This window comes from Mirounga angustirostris, unplaced genomic scaffold, assembly GCF_029215605.1.
Source record: "Mirounga angustirostris isolate CCGP_5_RB_7025 unplaced genomic scaffold, mMirAng1.0.hap1 SCAF_16, whole genome shotgun sequence".
Lineage (NCBI taxonomy): Eukaryota > Metazoa > Chordata > Mammalia > Carnivora > Phocidae > Mirounga > Mirounga angustirostris.
The window spans coordinates 47,444,063-47,463,672 of NW_026991724.1; the positions used below are offsets into that span (position 1 = coordinate 47,444,063).

The 19,610-nt window shown below is 53.1% G+C and overlaps 1 protein-coding gene across 3 annotated transcripts; it reads right to left on the bottom strand.

Moving 5' to 3' along the window:
• Positions 1–494: 494 nt before the first annotated feature.
• On the bottom strand, positions 495–17,130 carry COQ8B (coenzyme Q8B). 3 transcript variants are annotated; one of them, XM_045891566.3, is made up of 15 exons: positions 17,036–17,130; positions 16,515–16,619; positions 16,259–16,378; positions 16,047–16,113; positions 14,402–14,479; positions 11,672–11,794; positions 11,442–11,527; positions 10,039–10,179; positions 9,863–9,944; positions 8,995–9,088; positions 6,985–7,126; positions 6,753–6,860; positions 4,631–4,696; positions 1,778–1,864; positions 495–1,353 (listed from the first exon to the last, which is right to left on the bottom strand). In XM_045891566.3, the coding sequence occupies exons 2-15, from the start codon at positions 16,614–16,616 to the stop codon at positions 1,072–1,074; spliced, it is 1,578 nt and encodes a 525-aa protein (XP_045747522.1). In that variant the 5' UTR covers positions 16,617–16,619; positions 17,036–17,130; the 3' UTR covers positions 495–1,071. The 3 variants fall into 3 exon arrangements, with proteins under 3 accessions (XP_045747522.1, XP_054367393.1, XP_045747523.1); XM_054511418.2 differs by having other exon boundaries at positions 17,032–17,064; XM_045891567.3 differs by lacking the exon at positions 17,036–17,130 and adding an exon at positions 16,914–16,958.
• Between the last annotated feature and the right edge of the window lie 2,480 nt (positions 17,131–19,610).

Genomic DNA, 19,610 nt, shown 5'->3' on the forward strand with positions numbered 1-19,610 from the left:
TTTGCAAGGAAGGGGAGGGGGAATGAAGAGACCCCGGCGTTCTAGTGCGTGAGCCGTTCGGCTTCGGCGGCGGGGGCGCCGGGGTGGGACCAGGGCGCGGTTCTGGCCACTACTGCATCCCCGCTCCCACTCAGTCCTGTGGGTGGGTTTGGCAAAGCAGCTGGCAGGGGCATTACGGCCCATTAGCGAAGGCGAGGTTGCGAGGTTGCCGGGAGCCGAGGGGAGGGAGCGGGGAGCCTGGGAGGTTGGGAGGGGGGGCAGGCCTTCTCAGCTGCCACAGCCTTTCGAGCAGGTGGTCAGCACGTGCGGGAGGGGCGGGAGGGGGGGGCGGGTGGGAGGGAATGGGTAGAAGGAGGTTCCCGGCAACAGATGGCCCAGGCTGGGCTGGGGCTTTCAGACCAGAGGATGGGAGGGGGCTGGCCATCTGCACCTGGAGGCAGGCTGAGAGCTCCTCCCCCCCAACACCCCCCCTCCCCCCAGCGCAGAGAAAGTAGCCGGGAAGGGGAGCCGCTTTTATTCCCGTCTGAAGTTTCAAACACCCTCCCCAACACATAGAAAAGATGGAGCCAGGGAGAATGGGGAGAACGCAGCTGGTGAAGGGGTGAGGGCAGCAAAGGTGAGGGCTGCCTCCACCAACCACCGCCCCTCCCCTTTCACTGGCCAGATCCGTGGGAGACCTGAGGCAGAATTGAGGGGCTCCCCATCTACATGAGTCTGGATCTGCATGCTGGTGGGCAGGGGGCCTAAGACTCTTAAATGTTGGCAAAAATAAGTTAATCCCTGGCGCAGAGTTCCTGGACGCCCACTTTGGAGTGGGGAGAGCAGGATATGGGGGTGTGAAGGTGGGGGTTCCCTAGCCCGAGGGGTCCCCAGAACCCAGGAAGGGAGTTAGGCAAGACTGGGAAGCCCAAGGTGGGGGGGGGGTCCCCGACCTGCAGGAGAATGGAAAGGAGGCATCACAGCCGGGGATGGCCTGCTTTGGGGCCAGAATCCCGGGATGCTGTCTAACGGGTCTGACCACACGTCCCTTTTGGCCAGGAGGCCACGGGCAAAACAGGCCGCGGGCAGTGGCTACGCCTGGCGACTGGCCCAGTAGCGGTGGTAGGTGTCCTGGAAGAGGTCCCGGCAGGCGATGTGGGCATGGAGGCGGGCGCAGGCCAGGAAAGCCCCTGCCAGCTTGCGGTGCAGGGCGTAGGTCTCCTCGGGCGGTGGGCGCAGCCGCTGCTGTAGCAGCACAGGGATGAGGCCCTGCACTCGGCGGGCGGTGTCACCTGCCCCGAAGTCGTAGGGGCCCGGGGTGGCGAAGGGCTCCCCCAGGATCATCACTGCCTCCACGTGGGCATCCGAGAATGCCTATGGATGGGGGAGAGCAAGAGGCACGCGGCGTGGAGGTACAGCCCTCCACTTAACCTAGAAGGGATGAGCACCCTCGTCTCCCTCATACCCTCAAGTATAAACGCAGGCCCCCTACTCCCTCCGGAGTCATAAGCAGCCTCCACTCCTTCCAGAGCCCCCAGGCCTCCCCAAAATGGCTCTTTACTTCCTCTCAGAGCCTCCAGGAGACCAGTAGCCCTCACTCTAGAACAGAGAAACAGCCTCCACTTCTCCACCCGCAGGACCCACTAGCAGCCGCCTACTCCCTCCCTCTAGAAGAGATAAATGGGGCCCATTTCCCCATAGTTTGTGAGTAGCCAAGCAGCCTCCATTCCCCCCACTCCTCCCCAGAGCTCCCCCCAGGAGAGATAAGCAGCCCCCCAACCCCCACAGTGTTTCCCACCTTGGTTTCAAAGCCCGTGAGGAATCTGAGGTCCCGGGATTTCTGCAGGACCCGGTGTCTGTCTCCACTGGCTGCTGCCATCACCACCTGGGAAATTGGGTGTTTGGCAGAGGTCAGAGGCCAAGGGAGTGGGGTTCAAGGCGGGGTCTTGAAAACTGGCCTGGCCCTCCCTACATTCTGGTCTACTTAAGTCCTCTCCCCTAGGAGCCTCTCCCTCCTCACCTTGTCCCTGTCTATATCTCCCTCAGGACTGTTCCAGAGCCTGGGGGGGGGGTGATGATGGTGGGGGGTCAGGGGGTAGTCAGGGGCTTTTCCCACCTGGCCTAGAATGCAGAGCCTGCCTGGAGGAAAATAAATGTCAAGTGCTATTCGTGGGTCCAAGCACTCAACTAGACAAGGATGAGACCATGGCCCAGAACTCCATCTGAGGTTGCCACCGGGCCGTCTCTGTGATTGCCTGGTTCATGTCTGTCTCCTATCCTGGGCTTGGAGCCCCAGGACAGCAGGGATGCCGGCTGGGTTTAGTCCCAGTCGGACTTGCAGCTCAAGGTCTGGCATTCGGGAGGCCCTTGGTGAACCTCTGTTGGGCGAATGAGCGTGGGGAGAGCAGGAGTTGAGTTGAGGGCGCGGACAGACAGAAGCGAGAGCCAGCCTGCTGGGGCCCCATCCCAGCTCTGCCACTTGCCGGCTGAGAGATTCCGGGCAAGGCGCTTTGCCTTCGGGCCTCCGCTTTCTCATCTGTGAAGCGGGGATGATGAAAGGATCTTCCTCACGGGTGGCTGTCGGGAGGCAGGAGGAGGTGTCTGCGGAGTGCGTAGCACCGGGCCTGCATGTGGGATCCGCCACAGCCACAACCGGGAGGAGCTACCGTTATTAGGATGCGAAAGTCCCTACTTCATGGAACAACAGCAAGGCCAGGCAGGAAAACCTTCACCACTTTCTCGGGAGGAAGGGAAATACAGGATTCAATCTGGCAGTTCTAGTCTGTCTCTGCTCCCCCTGCCCGAGCCTGTCTGGCCATCTGTCAGGCCTGTGGTCCTCAGGGACCGGTGTGGCGGGGCTTTTTTTAAACTGGAAAAGGGTGGGGAGACCGGAGGAGAGCCATGCCAAATAGGCCTGGGGGGGTGCGGTTAGGGGGACACACAAGATGTCCCACCTACCCAGAGAGAGAGGCCTTGGCTCTGTGCCTCAAGTGGCCTGGAGAGAGGGCCCAAGGAGCCTGTGGGGGGTGTGGGGGGGTGGAGGTGGGGTTTGCCAGCTGGTCCTTCCTGCCCTATGTCAGGGGTGGCCCCACCATCCCCCAGTTCCCAAGCCAGAGCCCTGGGCCTTGTCTTCTCTTCCCTTCCCTGGGCTCCCAGCCCCCAGTCTCAAAGGCTACCTGCTTTCCTGAGGGAGTTTTCTACTTCTCTGTCCTACCCCGCTCAAATCCCTTCTGTGGGTCCCCACAGCACCTGGATAAAGTACAGGGTGCAAAGCATGGCTTTTCGGACTCAGAGTGGTTCCTGCTCCACCCCTCACCTGCTGGCCCAGTCAGAAATGAACTTCCTTTTGGTCCTCCAGGACTGATTACTCAAAGTGTGGTCCCTGTACCAGTCGCTTTGGCATCACCTGGGAGTGTGTTAGAAATGCAGCATCTTATGCCGGACTCCAGACCACGATTTGCATTTAATAGGCTCATGTCGGTAGTGGGGGCGGGTGGGTGTCTCATAGACACTAAGTTTGAGAAGCGTTGCTCTAATGGGAATATGCCTTCTCTCCTCTTGGCCTTTGTATGTTTATCAGTCGGGAATACCCTCTTTGCCTCTTCCTGGTTGGTTTCCTCATCCCTCAGGTCTCAACTCTTGATGCCTCTTCCTCCAGGAAACTCTCCCTGACCCCCTAGGCTGGCCCAGCCTCCTCCTCTGGGCTCCACAGTCTCCTGTGCTCCCCCATTCCAGCCCTGACAGCGTCTATCCCTGTCCTGGTCTGTGAGCTCCGTGAAGGCGGAGACTGGGTTGGATTAGTCACTGGGTTGGTATTGCCCAGAACAGGGCTGGGCACAGGGGGTTGTCAGAGAATGTTGGAATTGATGAGTAAATGAGTAGAAGACCCACATCAAATAGTCAATCTCAACAAATTAATGAGATGCCTTAGGTAGGTGGGTGGGAAGGACGGACAACAGATGTTCCTGAGGAGAGAGCTGCCCCCAGGGAGCATCCAGCCAGGGAGGTATGTGAGTGTAAGGCTGAATACCAAGGCCTGGGACAGCCTGGGGTGTGGGGAGGGGGCAGGATGGCCACTGTGGGCCATCCGGGGCTAGTCAGGGTTTGGGAGCTAGGCTCCCTGAGTCTGGATCCCAGGTCTGCTGTGACCTAGAGCAAGTGACTTAACTTCTCTGAGCTCCAGTAACTTCATCTGTAAAATGGGACTAAAAAATGGTCCTAACCCGGGGTACCTGGGTGGCTCAGTCGGTTAAGCATCTGCCTTCAGCTCAGGTCATGATCTCTGGGTCCTGGGATTGGGCCCCTGTGTTGGGCTCCCTGCTCAGCGGGAGTCTGCTTTTCCCTCTGCCCCTCCCCCCACTTGTGTGTGTGCGCGCGCACGCACTCTCTCAAATAAATAAATAAAACTTTTAAAAAATGCTTAAAAATGGTCCTGACCCCATACAGTTGCTCTGTGGTTTAGATCAGTTACCACATGGACAGTACCTCAAACAGTACCTGACATCATATTAAGGGCTTTTTATTTATTAGTTATTACTATTACTATTATATATGATTTCTTAATTCCAGATACTATATTTCTCCTTCTCACCCTTGCCTCAGTATCGGGCTTGAGGCCCTTCAAAGACCCCAGGGTTGGGGGGGGACTCACCTCGATGTAATGGTCTGTGAATTCGGTCCCAAATTCCCGGCTTGCACCAAAGTCCAACAGGGTCACCTGGGACAAGAGATGGTGAAAGGGATGCTGGGAGTCCACCACCACTCCCCACTGTCTGAGGTGGGGGGGACCCAGGTCCATTCCCACACTGTGCCCCTCGTCAGAATCCCTGCCGTGCTGCCTCCCTGAATTCCTGGCCTCCCATCTCCACACTTGCTATCCACCCCCATATGAAACTGAAGGGACCTGGCTTTTATATTGGGTCCTATTTTTCATAGCAATATGTTTTAGGCATAGAAAAAAATCTAAATAATAAAATATGTGGAAAAATAAAATGAACACCTACAAATCCCAGCAGCCCGCTTAAAATATTAAAAATTACCAATCCAGGTGGAGCCTCCCATGGACCCCGGCCTTTTCCAACCTCCCCCTTCCTCTCTTCCAGGGTCACCACTTTCCCGAGATTATCATTACTAAACTATTATTCACTGAAATTCCCATGTGTGCATTTCCACATTCTCTACATATGTGTGCACCTGTGAACAATAAATAGGCATGCTTTGCGTGTTTTAAAACTTCATATAAATGGTATTTATGATAGTTATCCTGCGGCTTGTTCTTTGTGCCCAACATGGTTTTGCAACTTATCCCCATTGCTATGTTCAGCTCTAGCTCATTCATTTTTTTCACTGCTGTGTAAGGACTTCATCGTGTAACTATATCACAGTGCATTTATCTGGCCGATGGACACTGTGGTTGTTTCTGGGTTCTGCTATTAAAAACAGTGCCCAATGGGCACATGTATAAGAGTTTCTCTAGGGCAGTGGAGTTCACACTATTGGTCACAACCCACAGCAAGAAATACAGATTTTATTTGGGCACCAGTACCCAGGCACACCCAACTATAAGGTCAAACAAAAGCATCCCAAAATAATATGGATCCCTCCCATCTGCGACACACTGGCACCTTTTATTCTATGGCTTTAAAACAAAAAATGCTGTTGAGACCCAATAACCTGATGGCAGGACTCATATCACTGCCCTCTCACCCTGAGTAGAAAAATACTTCCCTGTGGTGTGGTGTGAGCCTAGCAGGGACACAAGCTATCTGTGCACTTGGCAGGGAGGGGGTGGCAAGGGACTGAGGCTGGAGACTCAGTGGGTCCACACTGCACTCAGCAAAGGGCTCAGACTTGATCCTGAGGTGGCTGGGGAGCTATGGAAGGGACAATTTGGCCAGATTTGTGTTTTCAAAAGATCCCTCTGGGGACGGAATGGGTACAGGCCACTTTAGAGAGCCATTTGGCAGCCACGCTCACTGAGTCTTTCAGTCCGAACCCTTACCCCAGGCCTTTGGCTACCTGTGTCCTCTGCCGGGAACGCTCTCTCTTTCCTGCTCTTCAGGTGGCTGTCCCCTTCTCACCTCTCTGGTTTCAGCTTTAAGGGCACTTCTTTCGAGAAGGCTTCCTTGACCTCACTGACCTGGTGCCGGGTCAGTCACTTTCCCTGGCTCCCCACGGCCCCCTGTGCCTCCCCCGTCACTGACCACTCTGGCCTGTGCTTCCCCATCATGGTACTAACTGCTCAGTCATCACTGTCTGGTCACAGGTCCCTCCACTAGACTGGGAACTCTGAGAAGGCGAGGATCAGGGTTGTCTTGGTTCCACTGCCAAGAGGCAGTAGATGCTTGGTGTGTTAAATGAATGACAGGTGTGGCAGTGATGACCAACTGGCTTCCAAAAACTGTGCCCCTAGGGAACCACTGCCTAGCGGAGATTCCATTTCCCAGCATCCCTTGCACCTCAACCAGTTCTTATCAATGTGTGACCCGTTCTTATCAATGGAACAATTGTGTCACTTCTGGCCAAAGCAATTAGGCAGGGCGCTACCCTCTTAACCTCTCTTTCCCCTTTCACTGGAAGGAGAGCATTGCAAGCCTTAGGGGATGGCACAATCACAGAAGGGAAGGAGCCTGGGTCCCTGCGTCACCATGTGGAGGAGGGCCACTCCGGCCTGTCATGTGGGTAATAACTACTATTGTGTCGAGCTACTGAAACATAGGGAACTATCTGTTAAAGCAGCTAATGTACCGTGATCCACATCATAAGGAACCAACCTGGTGGCTGGAAGCATCATACAGGAAGTTGGCCCAGTTGGGGTCTGTCTGCATAAATCGGAACTCAAACAGCTCCCGCAGACACAGCCTCAGGAGCTGGAAGCAGATCTGGAGTGGGGAGAAGTAACAGACATCTCAGAGTCATCCGCCCCTATAGAGCCCTCTCTGTGGGTCTGGTCAGCCCTACCAGCCTGGGGACAGTGCCCTCCCTACTGCCCCGAGACCCCCGTACCTGGTTCCGGGTGTCTTGGCTCAAGCTCTGGCACTGGTCCAGGGGGACCCCTCCGGCCAGCTCCATGCCCAGCACCCGCGTTGTGCACAGCTCCTTAATCACGGCGGGCACCCGGAAGAAGGGGTCATCTGCCAACAACTGCCTAGGGCAGGAGGGGGAGGGGCGGGACCTCATGCTTCAGGCCCCTGTGGCCCAGCTCAGGCCTCCTCCTCTTCCTCTGAGGAGTGCTCCAGGAACATGGAGTCTTGCCTTCTATGTCTTGCCTTCCCTCCTCGTGCCTCTCTGTCCTGAGCGATGGCCAACTCCGGGCCGGACTGATATTCATTCAGACATTTCATTCATTCACCCATTCACTCATTCATCAAATATCTCCGTAGTGCCTACTCTGTGCCTACCCCTAAGCTGGGTGCTGCTGGAGCCCCAGTTACCACTTCCCTACCGGAAATATCTCTATGACTTCTGGTTGCCCCAGGATAGAGCTCGATGTATTAAACTTGATGAGCATTACTTTTTCATCAATTTATTAATTAACCCGTCCAAAAAAAGCGTTGCTGATATACAAATCTCCAAGTCTATAGTGATATTCGTTGGCCAATCCTTGGAGTCATTACTCTGAACACCGGTTAGTACTGACTCCTTCTTGGTGTCTGTCCCTGTGTGGGATGATGCTGGGGGACAGAGCAGTGGATGAGCTCTGGGCCTGCCCCTCAGACACCAGAGACCACACTCTTAACAAATATACAAACAGACCAATAATAGATTGAGTTAAGAGTGTCAGTGTAAGACTTGGGAGGCAAAGAATATGAGCAAGATCCCTGGTTGAGACCTGTGGGATGGCTGGGGCTGGGGGCAGTGAGATGGGGCAGGCCAGGGGAATGATCTGGGTTTTATTCTAAAGGCACTGGTAAATCCTGGAGGGATGGGGGCTTCCAGATCCCATACAGGAGTGCCCTGGCCCAGCCCACTTCATACTCTTCTCTTCAGGGTCCCACTTTGGGGCTTGTTATTTTTGTCCTTGTTTGAACCATTCCTCCTGGGCCAGGCCCTGTGCCAAGCATTTAATTAACACAATCCCTTTTGCCCCTCACTCCCCTATGAGGATGATGCTCTCCCAAGGGTGCGGATCCAGGCCACCCAGCCAGTTAAGGGCTGACCTGGGACTGGATCCCACATCTGAGTCCAGGGCCCATGCCTGGAACCACTGCCCTCTGCCGCTGCCCCTTCTCTTGCTCCGTATCTACACACCTTAGCCCAGGACACCCATGGGCCATGCAGTAGAGGACCTCACTGGGTGTAATTAACTGCTGCACACCACGATGCTTCTAAGATACAACCTCATTGTTCCCTTGCAGCTGAGTTCATTCATTTTCGCTGCTGTGTGATATTCTGCTGGTGAATACACCGTCATTTATTTATCTACCTTGCTGGGTGAATTTGATAGATTTGGGTTGTGTCCGGTTTAGGGCGATTGCTGCTCTGAGCATTCTGGAAAAGGCTGACGGCGTATACCGGCCTAAGCGTCCCTACAGCATTTGTTTAGCAAGGAGGGTGGTTATCGGGTTGTAGGAGAATACTGGGCCTTGGTGAAGCCAGACTGTTCTCCGAAACGCTGATCTCAAAGCCCCCTCCTGCCCACAGTGGATAAGGGCATGAGGGATGACCTGGAGCCCTGTTCTCTCCCACCCGTGACAGTGTCAGACCGTTAATGCTTTGCCCGTCCAGCGGTGTGGTGGTATCTCACGGCGTGACGAAGTGCCTGCTGACAAGTCCATCTCCCCCACCAGACTATAGTGGTTGTGCATCCCATTTGCCAGATGAGAAAACTGACAGGGAGAGGAAGTGACATGCCCAAGCTCACAGAGGACACGGGTTAAATCAAGTCAGGAGTGAATGGAGGGAGGGGTGAGCAAATGAGGAGGAAAAAAAGAGTTTGCTGGCTCCACCCCAGGCCTCCACTTCCTGCTCATCCTGGGAGGGGGGCCTGGGGGGCCTGAGGGGGGCTCAGCTCACCTGAAGTTCTGGGCACAAGCTGCCTCACGACGGTAGTCACACTCCCAAGCCAGCTCCTGCTGCAAGGCCTGCAGGCTCTGCTCAGCGAACAGGCCTGAGGGGGCAGCCGTGTCAGGCAGGGAAGGCCACAGCCTGGCCCCAGCATGACAGCCACCCCCCAGGCTTTCCACTCAGGGCTGTCTTCTCTTGCCAGTCAGGTCTCTCGCGGTCTGTGCGTCACAGCCCCTCACACCTGCTCCCTGCCTTTTACCACATCATCTGTCCACACACACCTCCCCTCCGGCCTTCACAGAGCCGCGGCCTCCCCTGCAGTCTCCCTCCTGGGGTCCCTTTCTCAGGCACGCGCACCAGGCCCCAGACATCTCGTTCATGGTCACACGTGCCACCTACCCTGTCTCTTTTTCATAGTCTCTCACACTGTCCTCAGGGCCTCAAAATCTTACTTCCAAGCGCCACACACACACACACACACACACACACACACACACACACACACACACACACACGAGGTCCGGCTTACACTCCCTTCCTGCTTCTGTGGCTCTTTTCCAGACCTCCAGGCCCTCTCTGGGCATCCCGTGTGTCTGTTTCCAAATGTCAGTGTGGGTTTCTGGCTCTGGGTCTGTCAGAATCTCTAAGTTTGCCTTTTCTCACACGTTCAGACTCTCTGGGCTCTCCCTGCCTTGGTGTCCCTTCTTTCTGTCGCAAACACACGGACTTGCACAGCCGCCCACGCTCACACACACACACACACACACACACACAAACGGGCACACCCTGCCCCGAGCTGGCCTCTCCCCCTCCATCCAGCCCCACTTTCTCCCTTCGAGGCATCCCTCCCACGGTCAGGGGTGGAGTGGCGCCTCACCCTCGGGCAGGGCCACGCTCATCTTGAGCACCGCCAGCAGGTTCTGGATATCACTCTGGATGCTCTGGGCCACGCCTGGGTACTGTGAGCAGGGAGGGACAGAGGGCGGGAGTCACGCCTCTGGGACAGCAAGGGGCCCACTCCCACCCCTGCCCCGCCTCCCCGCGCCCCCTCACCTGGATCTTCACAGCCACCTCCGTCCCATCCCTCAGCATGCCCTGGTGCACCTGCCCGATCGAGGCAGCAGCAAAGGGCACCTCCTCCAAAGAGGCCACCTTGGCCTGCCAGTCCCTGCCGAGCTCCTCTTCGAGAACTTTCTGGGGACAGTGGTTGAAACAATCATCGTTGCAGTTATAGGCAGCTGAGTTCACTCCCTGTGCCCAGCGCTTTATGTGAATAAGCCCATTCACCACATGCCGGGCTCGGGGCTATGCTCCTGGCTACTACCCAACTTCACAGATGAGGAGACTGAGGCTCACAGAGAAGTCTCTTGGCCGAGGTGACAAGCCAGGTGCCGGCAGACTGGGAGGCCCAGCCTCAGCCTGTACTCCCAAGGCTGTGTGGGCCAATTTGGGGACTGCTATTATGTACAATCAAGACTGATAATCCTTCATTATACTCCTAGACTGTATTATCAACTCAAAGTTAACGTGATGAAGAAGAGCTAACATTTACAGAGGGCTTCCTGTGGGCTGGGACCTGTCCATAGTGGCTCAGAGAGGGACACTAATGATCCAGGGCCACAGGGCAAGTGAGCAGAGCAGAGATCAGAAGGAAGGCAGCTGGATCGGGATTTCACACCCTTGCCCAGTCACTAGAAGAACAGTCATGTCTTGGGCACTTACTCAGTGCCAGGTGCTGTGCCAACCTATTTACAGACACAATCTCCTTTAATGAAGAAAAATTAGTACTGGGGCGCCTGGGTGGCTCCGTCGGTGAAACGTCTGACTCTTGATTTCAGCTCGGGTCATGATCTCAGGGTTGTGAGATGGGAGCCCCACTTTGGCGCTCGGTGCGGAGTCTGCTTGAGAGTCTCTCTCTTCTGCCCCTCCCTCACTGCCCCCACTCACACACACGTGCTCTCTCTCAAGTAAATAAATCTTTAAAAAAAAAATCTAGTACTAATAACAGCTAGAACTAGGATGTCACTCATGGTGTGTCAGGGGCCCTTTCGAAGTGCTTTACATATACTAATTTATGTAACCCTATGATGTGGGTGTTGCTCTCAGTATGGCCAGTTACAGATGAGGTAACTGAGGCACAGAGAGGTCAGGCCACATGTCTGAGATCACACAGGCAGTATCCGGCAGAGCCGGGATTTGAACTCACAAAGTCTGGTCCCCTAACCACTGCACTCCCAGCCTCTTCAGTAGCCGTGACAAAGCCCTGAGCCTGCCAGGGACTGGTCTAAGCACTCCGCACCATTCTCTCATGTCATTATCTCAACAACTCGCCGAGATGTGTGCTTCAGTGATCCCCATTTTACAGATGGGGAAACTGAGGCTTCAGCAATGAAGCCAGGGGGCTCAGGCAGGTGGAGCCCGCCTCCCTCACCAGCCTTCCCGGCCAGGGCACTCACCAGCATCTGCCAGCGAGGCATGAAGTCGGCGCTCTGGCGGACACGCTCGAAGATGCGCTGCAGCTGAGGGCTGATGAGGCTGTTGTCTGGGGAGACAGGGGGACAAGGGAAGCAGTGAGGGAGGAGGCGAGGAGGGGCCCCTGTGGGGATATCTGAAGTTTGCGCTGGCGGGTGGGTGGGGGTGCGGAAGGAGTGAGGTCAAGGGTCAGGAGTTGAGTGTCATGCTGTACCCTGGATGCTGAGCATTTGGCCAACCTTGAGGGCGGCCCCCCGAACTGTACACAAGGTCTGCACAATCCGCTCGGCATTGGCCTCTGACAGGAAAGGGCTGGAGCCTGGCCGGGAGCTGCTCTCTGGGGTGGCGAGAATAATCATTAGTATTACGACCACACAAAACATCATTATAGCACCACTGCATAACCCCCAGGATGGCTAAAATGAAACTGACAATACCAAGTGTTGGCAAGGATGTGGGGCAGCCTAAACACCCATATTGCTGATGAGTGTCGTGGCACAAGCCCTTTGGGAAGTTTCCAGTAGAGCACACACCTACGGCCAACATAATTTCTCTCCTAGGTATATACCCAGGAAAAGGCATATGTGTGTCCATTGACAGTTATTCCAAGATGGTTCACAGCAGCACTATTCACAATGGTCCCCAACTGGAAATAACCCAATGACTGTCAATAGGATGAACAAAGGCATGCTGGAACGGTCACACAGGGACTCCTACAGCACTGAATAAACCCCTCCATCTACCCGCAGCAACATGGCGGCATCCCGCAGACAGAATGTTGAGCAAAAGCAGCCAGACATGTATGAGGACACGCTGTCTGATTACGTTGGCGTAAAGAGCAAAACCAGTCAAAACTAATCTTGGTGGTCAGAAGCCAAGACAGTGGTTTCCCTTGGTGGGATGAGAAGCCAAGACAGGGCAGATAGAAGCTTTTGGAGAATGAGGGCAGTGATTCTCAAAGTGTGGTTCCGGGAACCCTGAGGGTCCCTGAGACCCTTCAGGAGGCTCTGTAAGATCAAAACTATTTTCATAATCATATTAATGTTAATTGCCCCTTTTTACTCTCATTCTCCCATAAATGCTCAGTGGAGTTTTCCAGAAACTCCATGACCTGTGATGATATCATTGCTCTGACAGCTGATGGAATGCACGTGTGTGTGTGTATTCTTGTGTTCTAAAAATTTGTTTTCTCCTGAAACTAATATTACACTATATGTTAACCAATTAGAATTTAAATAACACTTGAAACATAAAAAAAAAAATCATTTTAATCTCTAATGCAGTAAATATCCACAAATATAACCCCCAAATATAATCCACAAGCAGGTTCTTTGGGGTCCTCATTCTATTTTTTATTGAGATGTAATTCATAAATCGTGTAACTCACCCATTTAAGGTATACAGTCCAATGGCTTCTAGTACATTCAGAGTTGTACATCACCATAAGCAATTTTGAAACATTTTCACAGCCCAAAAAGAAACCCCATACCTATTAGCAGTCGCCTCCCATTTCTCCCAACCACCCCCCACCCCGAGTCTCCGGAAACCATTAATCTGTGGTCTCTATGGACATTTCATATGAATGGAATCATACGGTATGTGACCTGTTGTGTCTGGCTTCTTTCACTTAGGATAGTTTTCAAGATTCATCCACATTGTAGCATGGATCAGTACTTCATTCCCTTTTATAGCTGAATAATATCCCATCGTGTGAATATAGCATGTTTTGTTTATCCATTCCTAAGTTGTAAGGGTATGCAGGGATCCTGAGACCGAAAGTTTGAGAACTGCTGTCTTAGGGTTTCTTGATCTGGGCACACAGATGTATCCACTTTGTGAAAATGAACCAAGCTATACGCTTAGGATATGTGCCCGGCTCTACATGCAAATTATAGGATTATTCAATCAAGTGTTTATTAAGCTTTTATTTATTTGATAAAAAATATTATTGAGCTCTTTATCTAGCTAGGGCTCACCCTGTGCCAGGCAGAATTCCAAGGGTCTCTGGATTCTCTGGCTGAATCCCCACAATTAGCCAAAAAGTAAGAACTACCAATGCTTTAATTTTCAAGGTGAGGAGGCAGGACATTCAGAGAGGTACTGTGCCTGGCCCTGGGTCACACAGCATAGAAGTGGCAGAGCAGGGTGTAGACTCAGTTTGGTCTTACCTCAAGCCTAATCCTCCACTTACACCCACCTTTTTATTTGGAAGAAAAAACAATCCAAATGAACAGAAAAGTCACACGCACAGCACCACGGACACCCGCATATCCAATTCAAACTTTTCACCTTCGGCCTCACCTACATAATTTATCTATGTGTATGTGCCCAAACACTCGCCCTTATTTTTTGCAGACCCATCTGCATGTAGTTGCACACAACCTGTGCTAAAAATAAGGATATTCCCCTACTCAATCACAGCGCCATCATTGTGCCTACGAACATGAACGCGAATTCTCTCCTATCTGCTCTTCAGTCCAAATTCAGATGTTCCCAGTTGTCCCCAAAGTCTTTGATAGTTATTTTTCTCAGGGTGACATTCAATCATGGGTCACACATTCCATTTGTCAGTTACTATGGCCTTAGTCTCTTTTTTATCCAAAATATCCAGACCCATTTTTGCTTCCGGACGTGGGCTTGTTGGGGAATCTTAGCCACCAGTGCTAATCTCCACACATGTCTTTCCATCTCTGTTGTCCACAGACACCCCCCCGCCCCCAACACTCCTATTCTCAGCTTTCCTCTCCTGCTCAGAGTTTTAGGAACTCAACTCCAATTATTTTTTTCACACGATAGGCTTCCACCCATCACAACCGTGAGAGGTGGGTACATGATCATCCATTTTCCAGATGAGAAAACTGGGCTCGGAGAGGTGAAGCCACTCAGCCTAGGTCACACAGCAAAGCCAGGGTCTGAACCCAGGTAGTGTGACACACCCACTCACCTGATGGTAGACGTCCTCCCAGCAGGGACTTCTTGGCTACCTCAGCCAGCGCTCCCAGCCCCAAGCCCACAGCCAGTCCTGGGGAGTGAGAGAGGAGTCTGGGTGCCTGCCTGCCTCCGGGCCTTGTCCCCCGACCCCCTGTTCGCTCTCAGCCTCTCCCTAAGCAACCTGTCTCCCAGCTTTCTGTTGGCAACTCTCTGCTTCTCTCTGTCCCCAACTCCATCTCTTACTCTCTCCCTGCTTGCAGTTCCCTTTGAGGTGCGGCTCCCTCTTGCTCCATCACTCTGTTCACGTCTGTCTCCCGGGTCAGTGGTTCTCACCCCTGGCTGCACATCTGAGTCATGTGAGGAGCTTTGATAAATAAGAGGCTGAGATTCTATGGTCTGAGATGAGCCTTGGAATTTACATACATATTTTAAGCATTCCGGATGATTCTAGAGTGCAACTAAGGGTAAGAAGGCCCCGAAATGATCCCCCTGGGTCTCTGTCTTCCTGTGACTCCCCTTTCTCTGTCACACTTCGTCTTCTTCATGCTCACTTCTCCTTGTCTATGTTGGTTTTTCTCTGTCTCTTCCCCTCCCCCCATCTGGCACATCAGTTCAGGCCTCTTTCTCTCTGTCCCTCCTTTTGATCTTATCTTTTGGCTTTGATTTCCCCTCCCTCCTCCGTCCCCTTGTCGCTAAAGACATCTTGAGTCTCTCTGCCTCTTCCACCGTCACCTTCTCTGCAAATCATCATACGGACATTTTCTGGGTGCTTGCTACATGCCAGGAACCATTACTGATGCCTTATATGCATTAACTCATTTCATCCTCACAGAAGAGAAAAAGAAATTGAGGCTCAGAGAAGTTAAGTAACTCGTCCAGGGTCACAAAGTGAGAATGCGGCAGAATCACCCCTTGAACCCTGGGCAGCCTGGTATCAAAGCTCTTACCAGTGCATTTAACTCCCTCTTTATACTGTGAATTGGTATCTTTAAAATTTGAACCACGATCCACCCTAAAGAAGACATATGCATTATAACAGTAGATATATATATATATATACACAAGATTTTCCTTTATTCTACGTGTGCACCATTCTATTCTTTTTTTATTTTTAGGATTTTTATTTATTTGAGAGAGAGCGAGCACAAACAGGGGGAGAGGCAGAGGGAGAGGGAGAGGCAGACTCCCAGCTGAGCCTGGGGCTCCATCCGAAGACCCTGAGATCATGACCTGAGCCAAAGTCAGACGCTAACCCACTGAGCCACACAGGTGCCCCCCATTCTATTCTTTTTAATGCCGGTTGCAACCCCCCGTATTATTTCATGCAGACTGTGACATGAAGTTTGAACAATCCTGCTGCATAACCTGGGGTCAAGTCACTTCACTTCCCTTTGCCTCTATTTCCTCATTTATAGAGTGGAAATTAACACGCATCAATTCAGTGCAGAGAGATGGAGTGTACATGGGGCCTTCCACATTCCAACCGCTCAATAAATGTTACCTTCCTCTATTTCTCTTGGCTTTGCAGGCCTTTGCCTTCCTTCTCTTTTCCACCTCTCACTCCTCTCCCTGTCTCTGATTCACCCTCTCCCCCTTGCTTCATTCTGTAAACGTGGCCTCCCCTGATCTAGGTCACAATCTCCCACAGTCACACCTACCCCCAAAGTTGGCCAAGCGGCTGACGCGGGAAGCGGGCACCTTGCGTTCTCGAGAGCGGTCGCTCAGCTGGGAAATGGGGAGAAGGTCTGAGGGTGGGAAGGTGAACATAGCGCCCAGGGAGTCCAACCAACCTGCCGCCATACCCTTCCCCAAGCTTGGGAGGCCAGCTGCCTTCAGGGGGTGCTGCTGGGTGGGTGGGAGACAATGATACCTGGGGCCGGGGTGTCTTCCTGACCCGGGCCTCCCGTATCCTGCGAATGTCCTCCTCACCCAGGCCTCTGCCAGGCCCATCCTTATGAAACATTTGGGCCTGAGAACCCCCACATGGCCCCTGCAAGAAAAGCAGATATTGGTAAGGAGTGGAGGACATGGGATCTGCCTGGCCCTTTTGGACCCCTCCCTGTCATTTTTATACCCTAAAACCTCCCTCAGCCTCTCCCCGGGGAGACTCCTCTCCAGCCTCTTACCCACCAGTGGGGCCCAGGCCCCAGGGCCCCACAAGGCAAACCAACAGTCCGGCCCAGCTGTCCACAGGTCCCCCGCAGTAAGCACCCCACCTCCAGCCACATCGCCTGAGGGAGAAGGGGAGGGATTACTCGGGTAGGAGTTGGCACTGACCTCCCTGCTTTGCCCTTGTCTTTGCTAAGCCCTCACATTCCTGTGTGTCCACCCTAAGATTCCCACCCACCAATGACTTCCTTTCCTGTTTAATAGTTCCCCCAGTTTCTCCTGGTTCCCTCTCTGGTTGCTAGGAACCCATAGCTCTTCCTGCGCACCTCCCAAAACCCACTTTCGCCCTGTCCCACTCCCCGCCCTTGTTAGGGTCCTCCCCCGTTGCTAGACACCCACAGATCCTCCAGGGCTACCTCTCCACTCCTCTGAGCCCCCCTCGTTGCTAGGCACCGCCTTCCTCTCTGTTGCTAGGCACCCACAATACCCCCCCCCCCCGCCTGTCCCTGGGCACCTCCCCCCGTTGCTAAGCACCCACTGTTCCCAGGATCCGGGTCCGCTACGAGCCGGAGCCTCTTGCGCTTCCGGGAGTCTCTGCACGCCCGCCCCCTCCAGTTAGCTAGCCAATGGCGGAGTAGAAGCTCACTGACTGGAGCATAGCCCGCCTCGCTGTGCGTGAGGGGCGGGACTAGGGGCGGGGCCTAAGGGTGGGCGTTGAGGGCTGCTGGGATTGTTGGGGCACCGCGGGAGCCGCGCACGTGCCGTTTTATGCCTAGTGGCAGACCTTTCTTTTTGCATACAGCCTTTTTTGCAAACATCCCTTACAAACTCCGCATCTCTTCTCTGCACGAACACCTTGCCAACCTGCTTTCTTATTTTTATCCCCAGCAGACTGGACCTCTCTCCTTTGAACACACATCTTCCCAGCAAACATTTCCCTTGCACTGGGATCCCCTTTGCACATCAACCCTCTGCTTCAAACACCCACATCCTGGCACACAGCTTCTTCCCTTGCACATGTAAACCCCCATGCCTTGCTTGCCAACTGTCTCCCTCTCATATTCTCAACTATCCCGTGTACATAAACCTCCTTACACTCAGCCCCTTGCACACTGGGTCCCTGTTCTCTCATACACCCTGCTCTCTCTCCGCTCCCCGCCCACCTGCGGGATGGTGTGAGTGGGAGCCCTCTGTTTCCTGTAGGCCTGACATTTCCCAGAACACACTCAGCCAAAATTCCCAGTGCTGAGTCAGGAGCCCTGGCATCCCAGAAAACCAGCTCCCAGCCCATCTGGATGTGTGTTTGGGGGCCGGGGGGAGGGCAGGCAAGCCTAAACCCTGCTCCCCCCACAACAGGCTGACTCACCCCTCCTCACAGTCTGGAATAGAAGCAGCTGGCTGGGGCATCTCTCCCACCGCTGGGAGGAGGGATGTGACGCTTTCCTTACAGAACCTCCCCCCTCCCCTCACTGTCTAACCCCTTTTGTTGGAAATCAGACCTCCCTGTCTCTGTCCCAGTGCTATGACCTCAGAAGAGCCCCAGCTCTCTGTACTTCACTTCCCAGCCTGTATGATTTGTTAGGGGGCTCCTGCTATGATTTCTCACTGGTCTGTGAAGAGATGACTCACTTTAGAGCCCTGGGGCTGTGCCCAATGCCCCACCCCCAGATGACTCAATTTCAGGACAAAACACCCCCTGTCACCCTCCAGACATAAGGGTCTGACTCAGGAGCTGGGTGACAGCTCACCCTTGGGGGCAAAACTATATAAAAAGCACCTATGACGATAATTAACCCTACAAGACTGTGGCTGATAGTGCCAAGCCCAGTGCCACATGCTTCCCCTTTATGAGGTCATATCAAAGGCTACAAGCAAAAGCTAGAGGCTGGCAGATTTCTGAGCATCAGTGTTCCATCTGTAAAATGGGGCTGTGGCATCCTGCCTTGCTCAGTGTTAGTGAGAGAAAGAGGTGCAGTGAAATAGTGTCTGTAATGAGCTTGGCACAGGACCTGGTACAGAACAAGAGCTCTATACATAAGAGAAATTTCTTATGGAAAAGTCATTCTTCCCAAATTTCCTACTAAGCACTTATCATGTACTTTTCTAAGCTTTTCTAGGGGACACAGCAAGGAGTAATCCAGGCAAAAACATTCCTCTCTTGGTGCTGGCTTCCAATGAGGGGCAAAATAAACAAAATAAATAAGTATATTTAATAAGGTGACATGTGTTAAAGAGAAAAATAAACCAGGGAAGGGGGGTAAGGAGTAGAGAGATTTTGAGTTTAAACAGATTTTGAGTGGTCAGGGAAGACCTTGCTGAGGAGGTAACATTTGAACAAACACCTGAAAGAGGCAAGGGAGGGAGCTATTGGAATATCGGAGGAAAAAACATTCCAGGCAGAGAGAACAACCAGTGCAAAGGCCCTGTGGTGGAAAATATCTCACAGAAATAGCAAAGCGGCCGATGGGCATAGTGAGTGAGGGGGAAAGACAGAGAGGAGATCTGGGATGTAACTAGAGGCAGATCACTTAGGGGATAGTGAGTCACAGAGAAGACTGTGGCTTTTACTCTGTGGGATGGGAACCATGGAGGGTTGGTTATTTATTTATTTATTTACTTATTTGACAGAGAGAGACACAGCGAGAGAGGAAACACAAGCAGAGGGAGTGGGAGAGGGAGAAGCAGGCCCCCCGCCGAGCAGGGAGCCCGATGCGGGGCTTGATCCCAGGATCCTGGGATCACGACCTGAGCTGAAGGCAGACACTTAACGACTGAGCCACCCAGGCACCCCAACCATGGAGGGTTCTGAGCAGAGAAGGACATGATCCGATTTAGAGAAAATACTCTCAACTTCTGGCCCCTTCTCTCACACCCCCAGCCTCAAAAGCAAGTTATATCATCCTGTAGGGACCAAAAGCCCAGACTTAGATTAATTGGGCCCGAGTTCAAATCTATCCAACTTAGATTTATGATCTTGGACTCACTGCTTTGTCTTTCTGTGCCTGTTTTCCTGTTTGTGCAAGGGAATGATGATGATCCCTACCTCACAAGAGTTGAGGTATAAACTGGTAAGTACAGCACCTGGCACAAAGCAAGTACACAAATGTAAATGC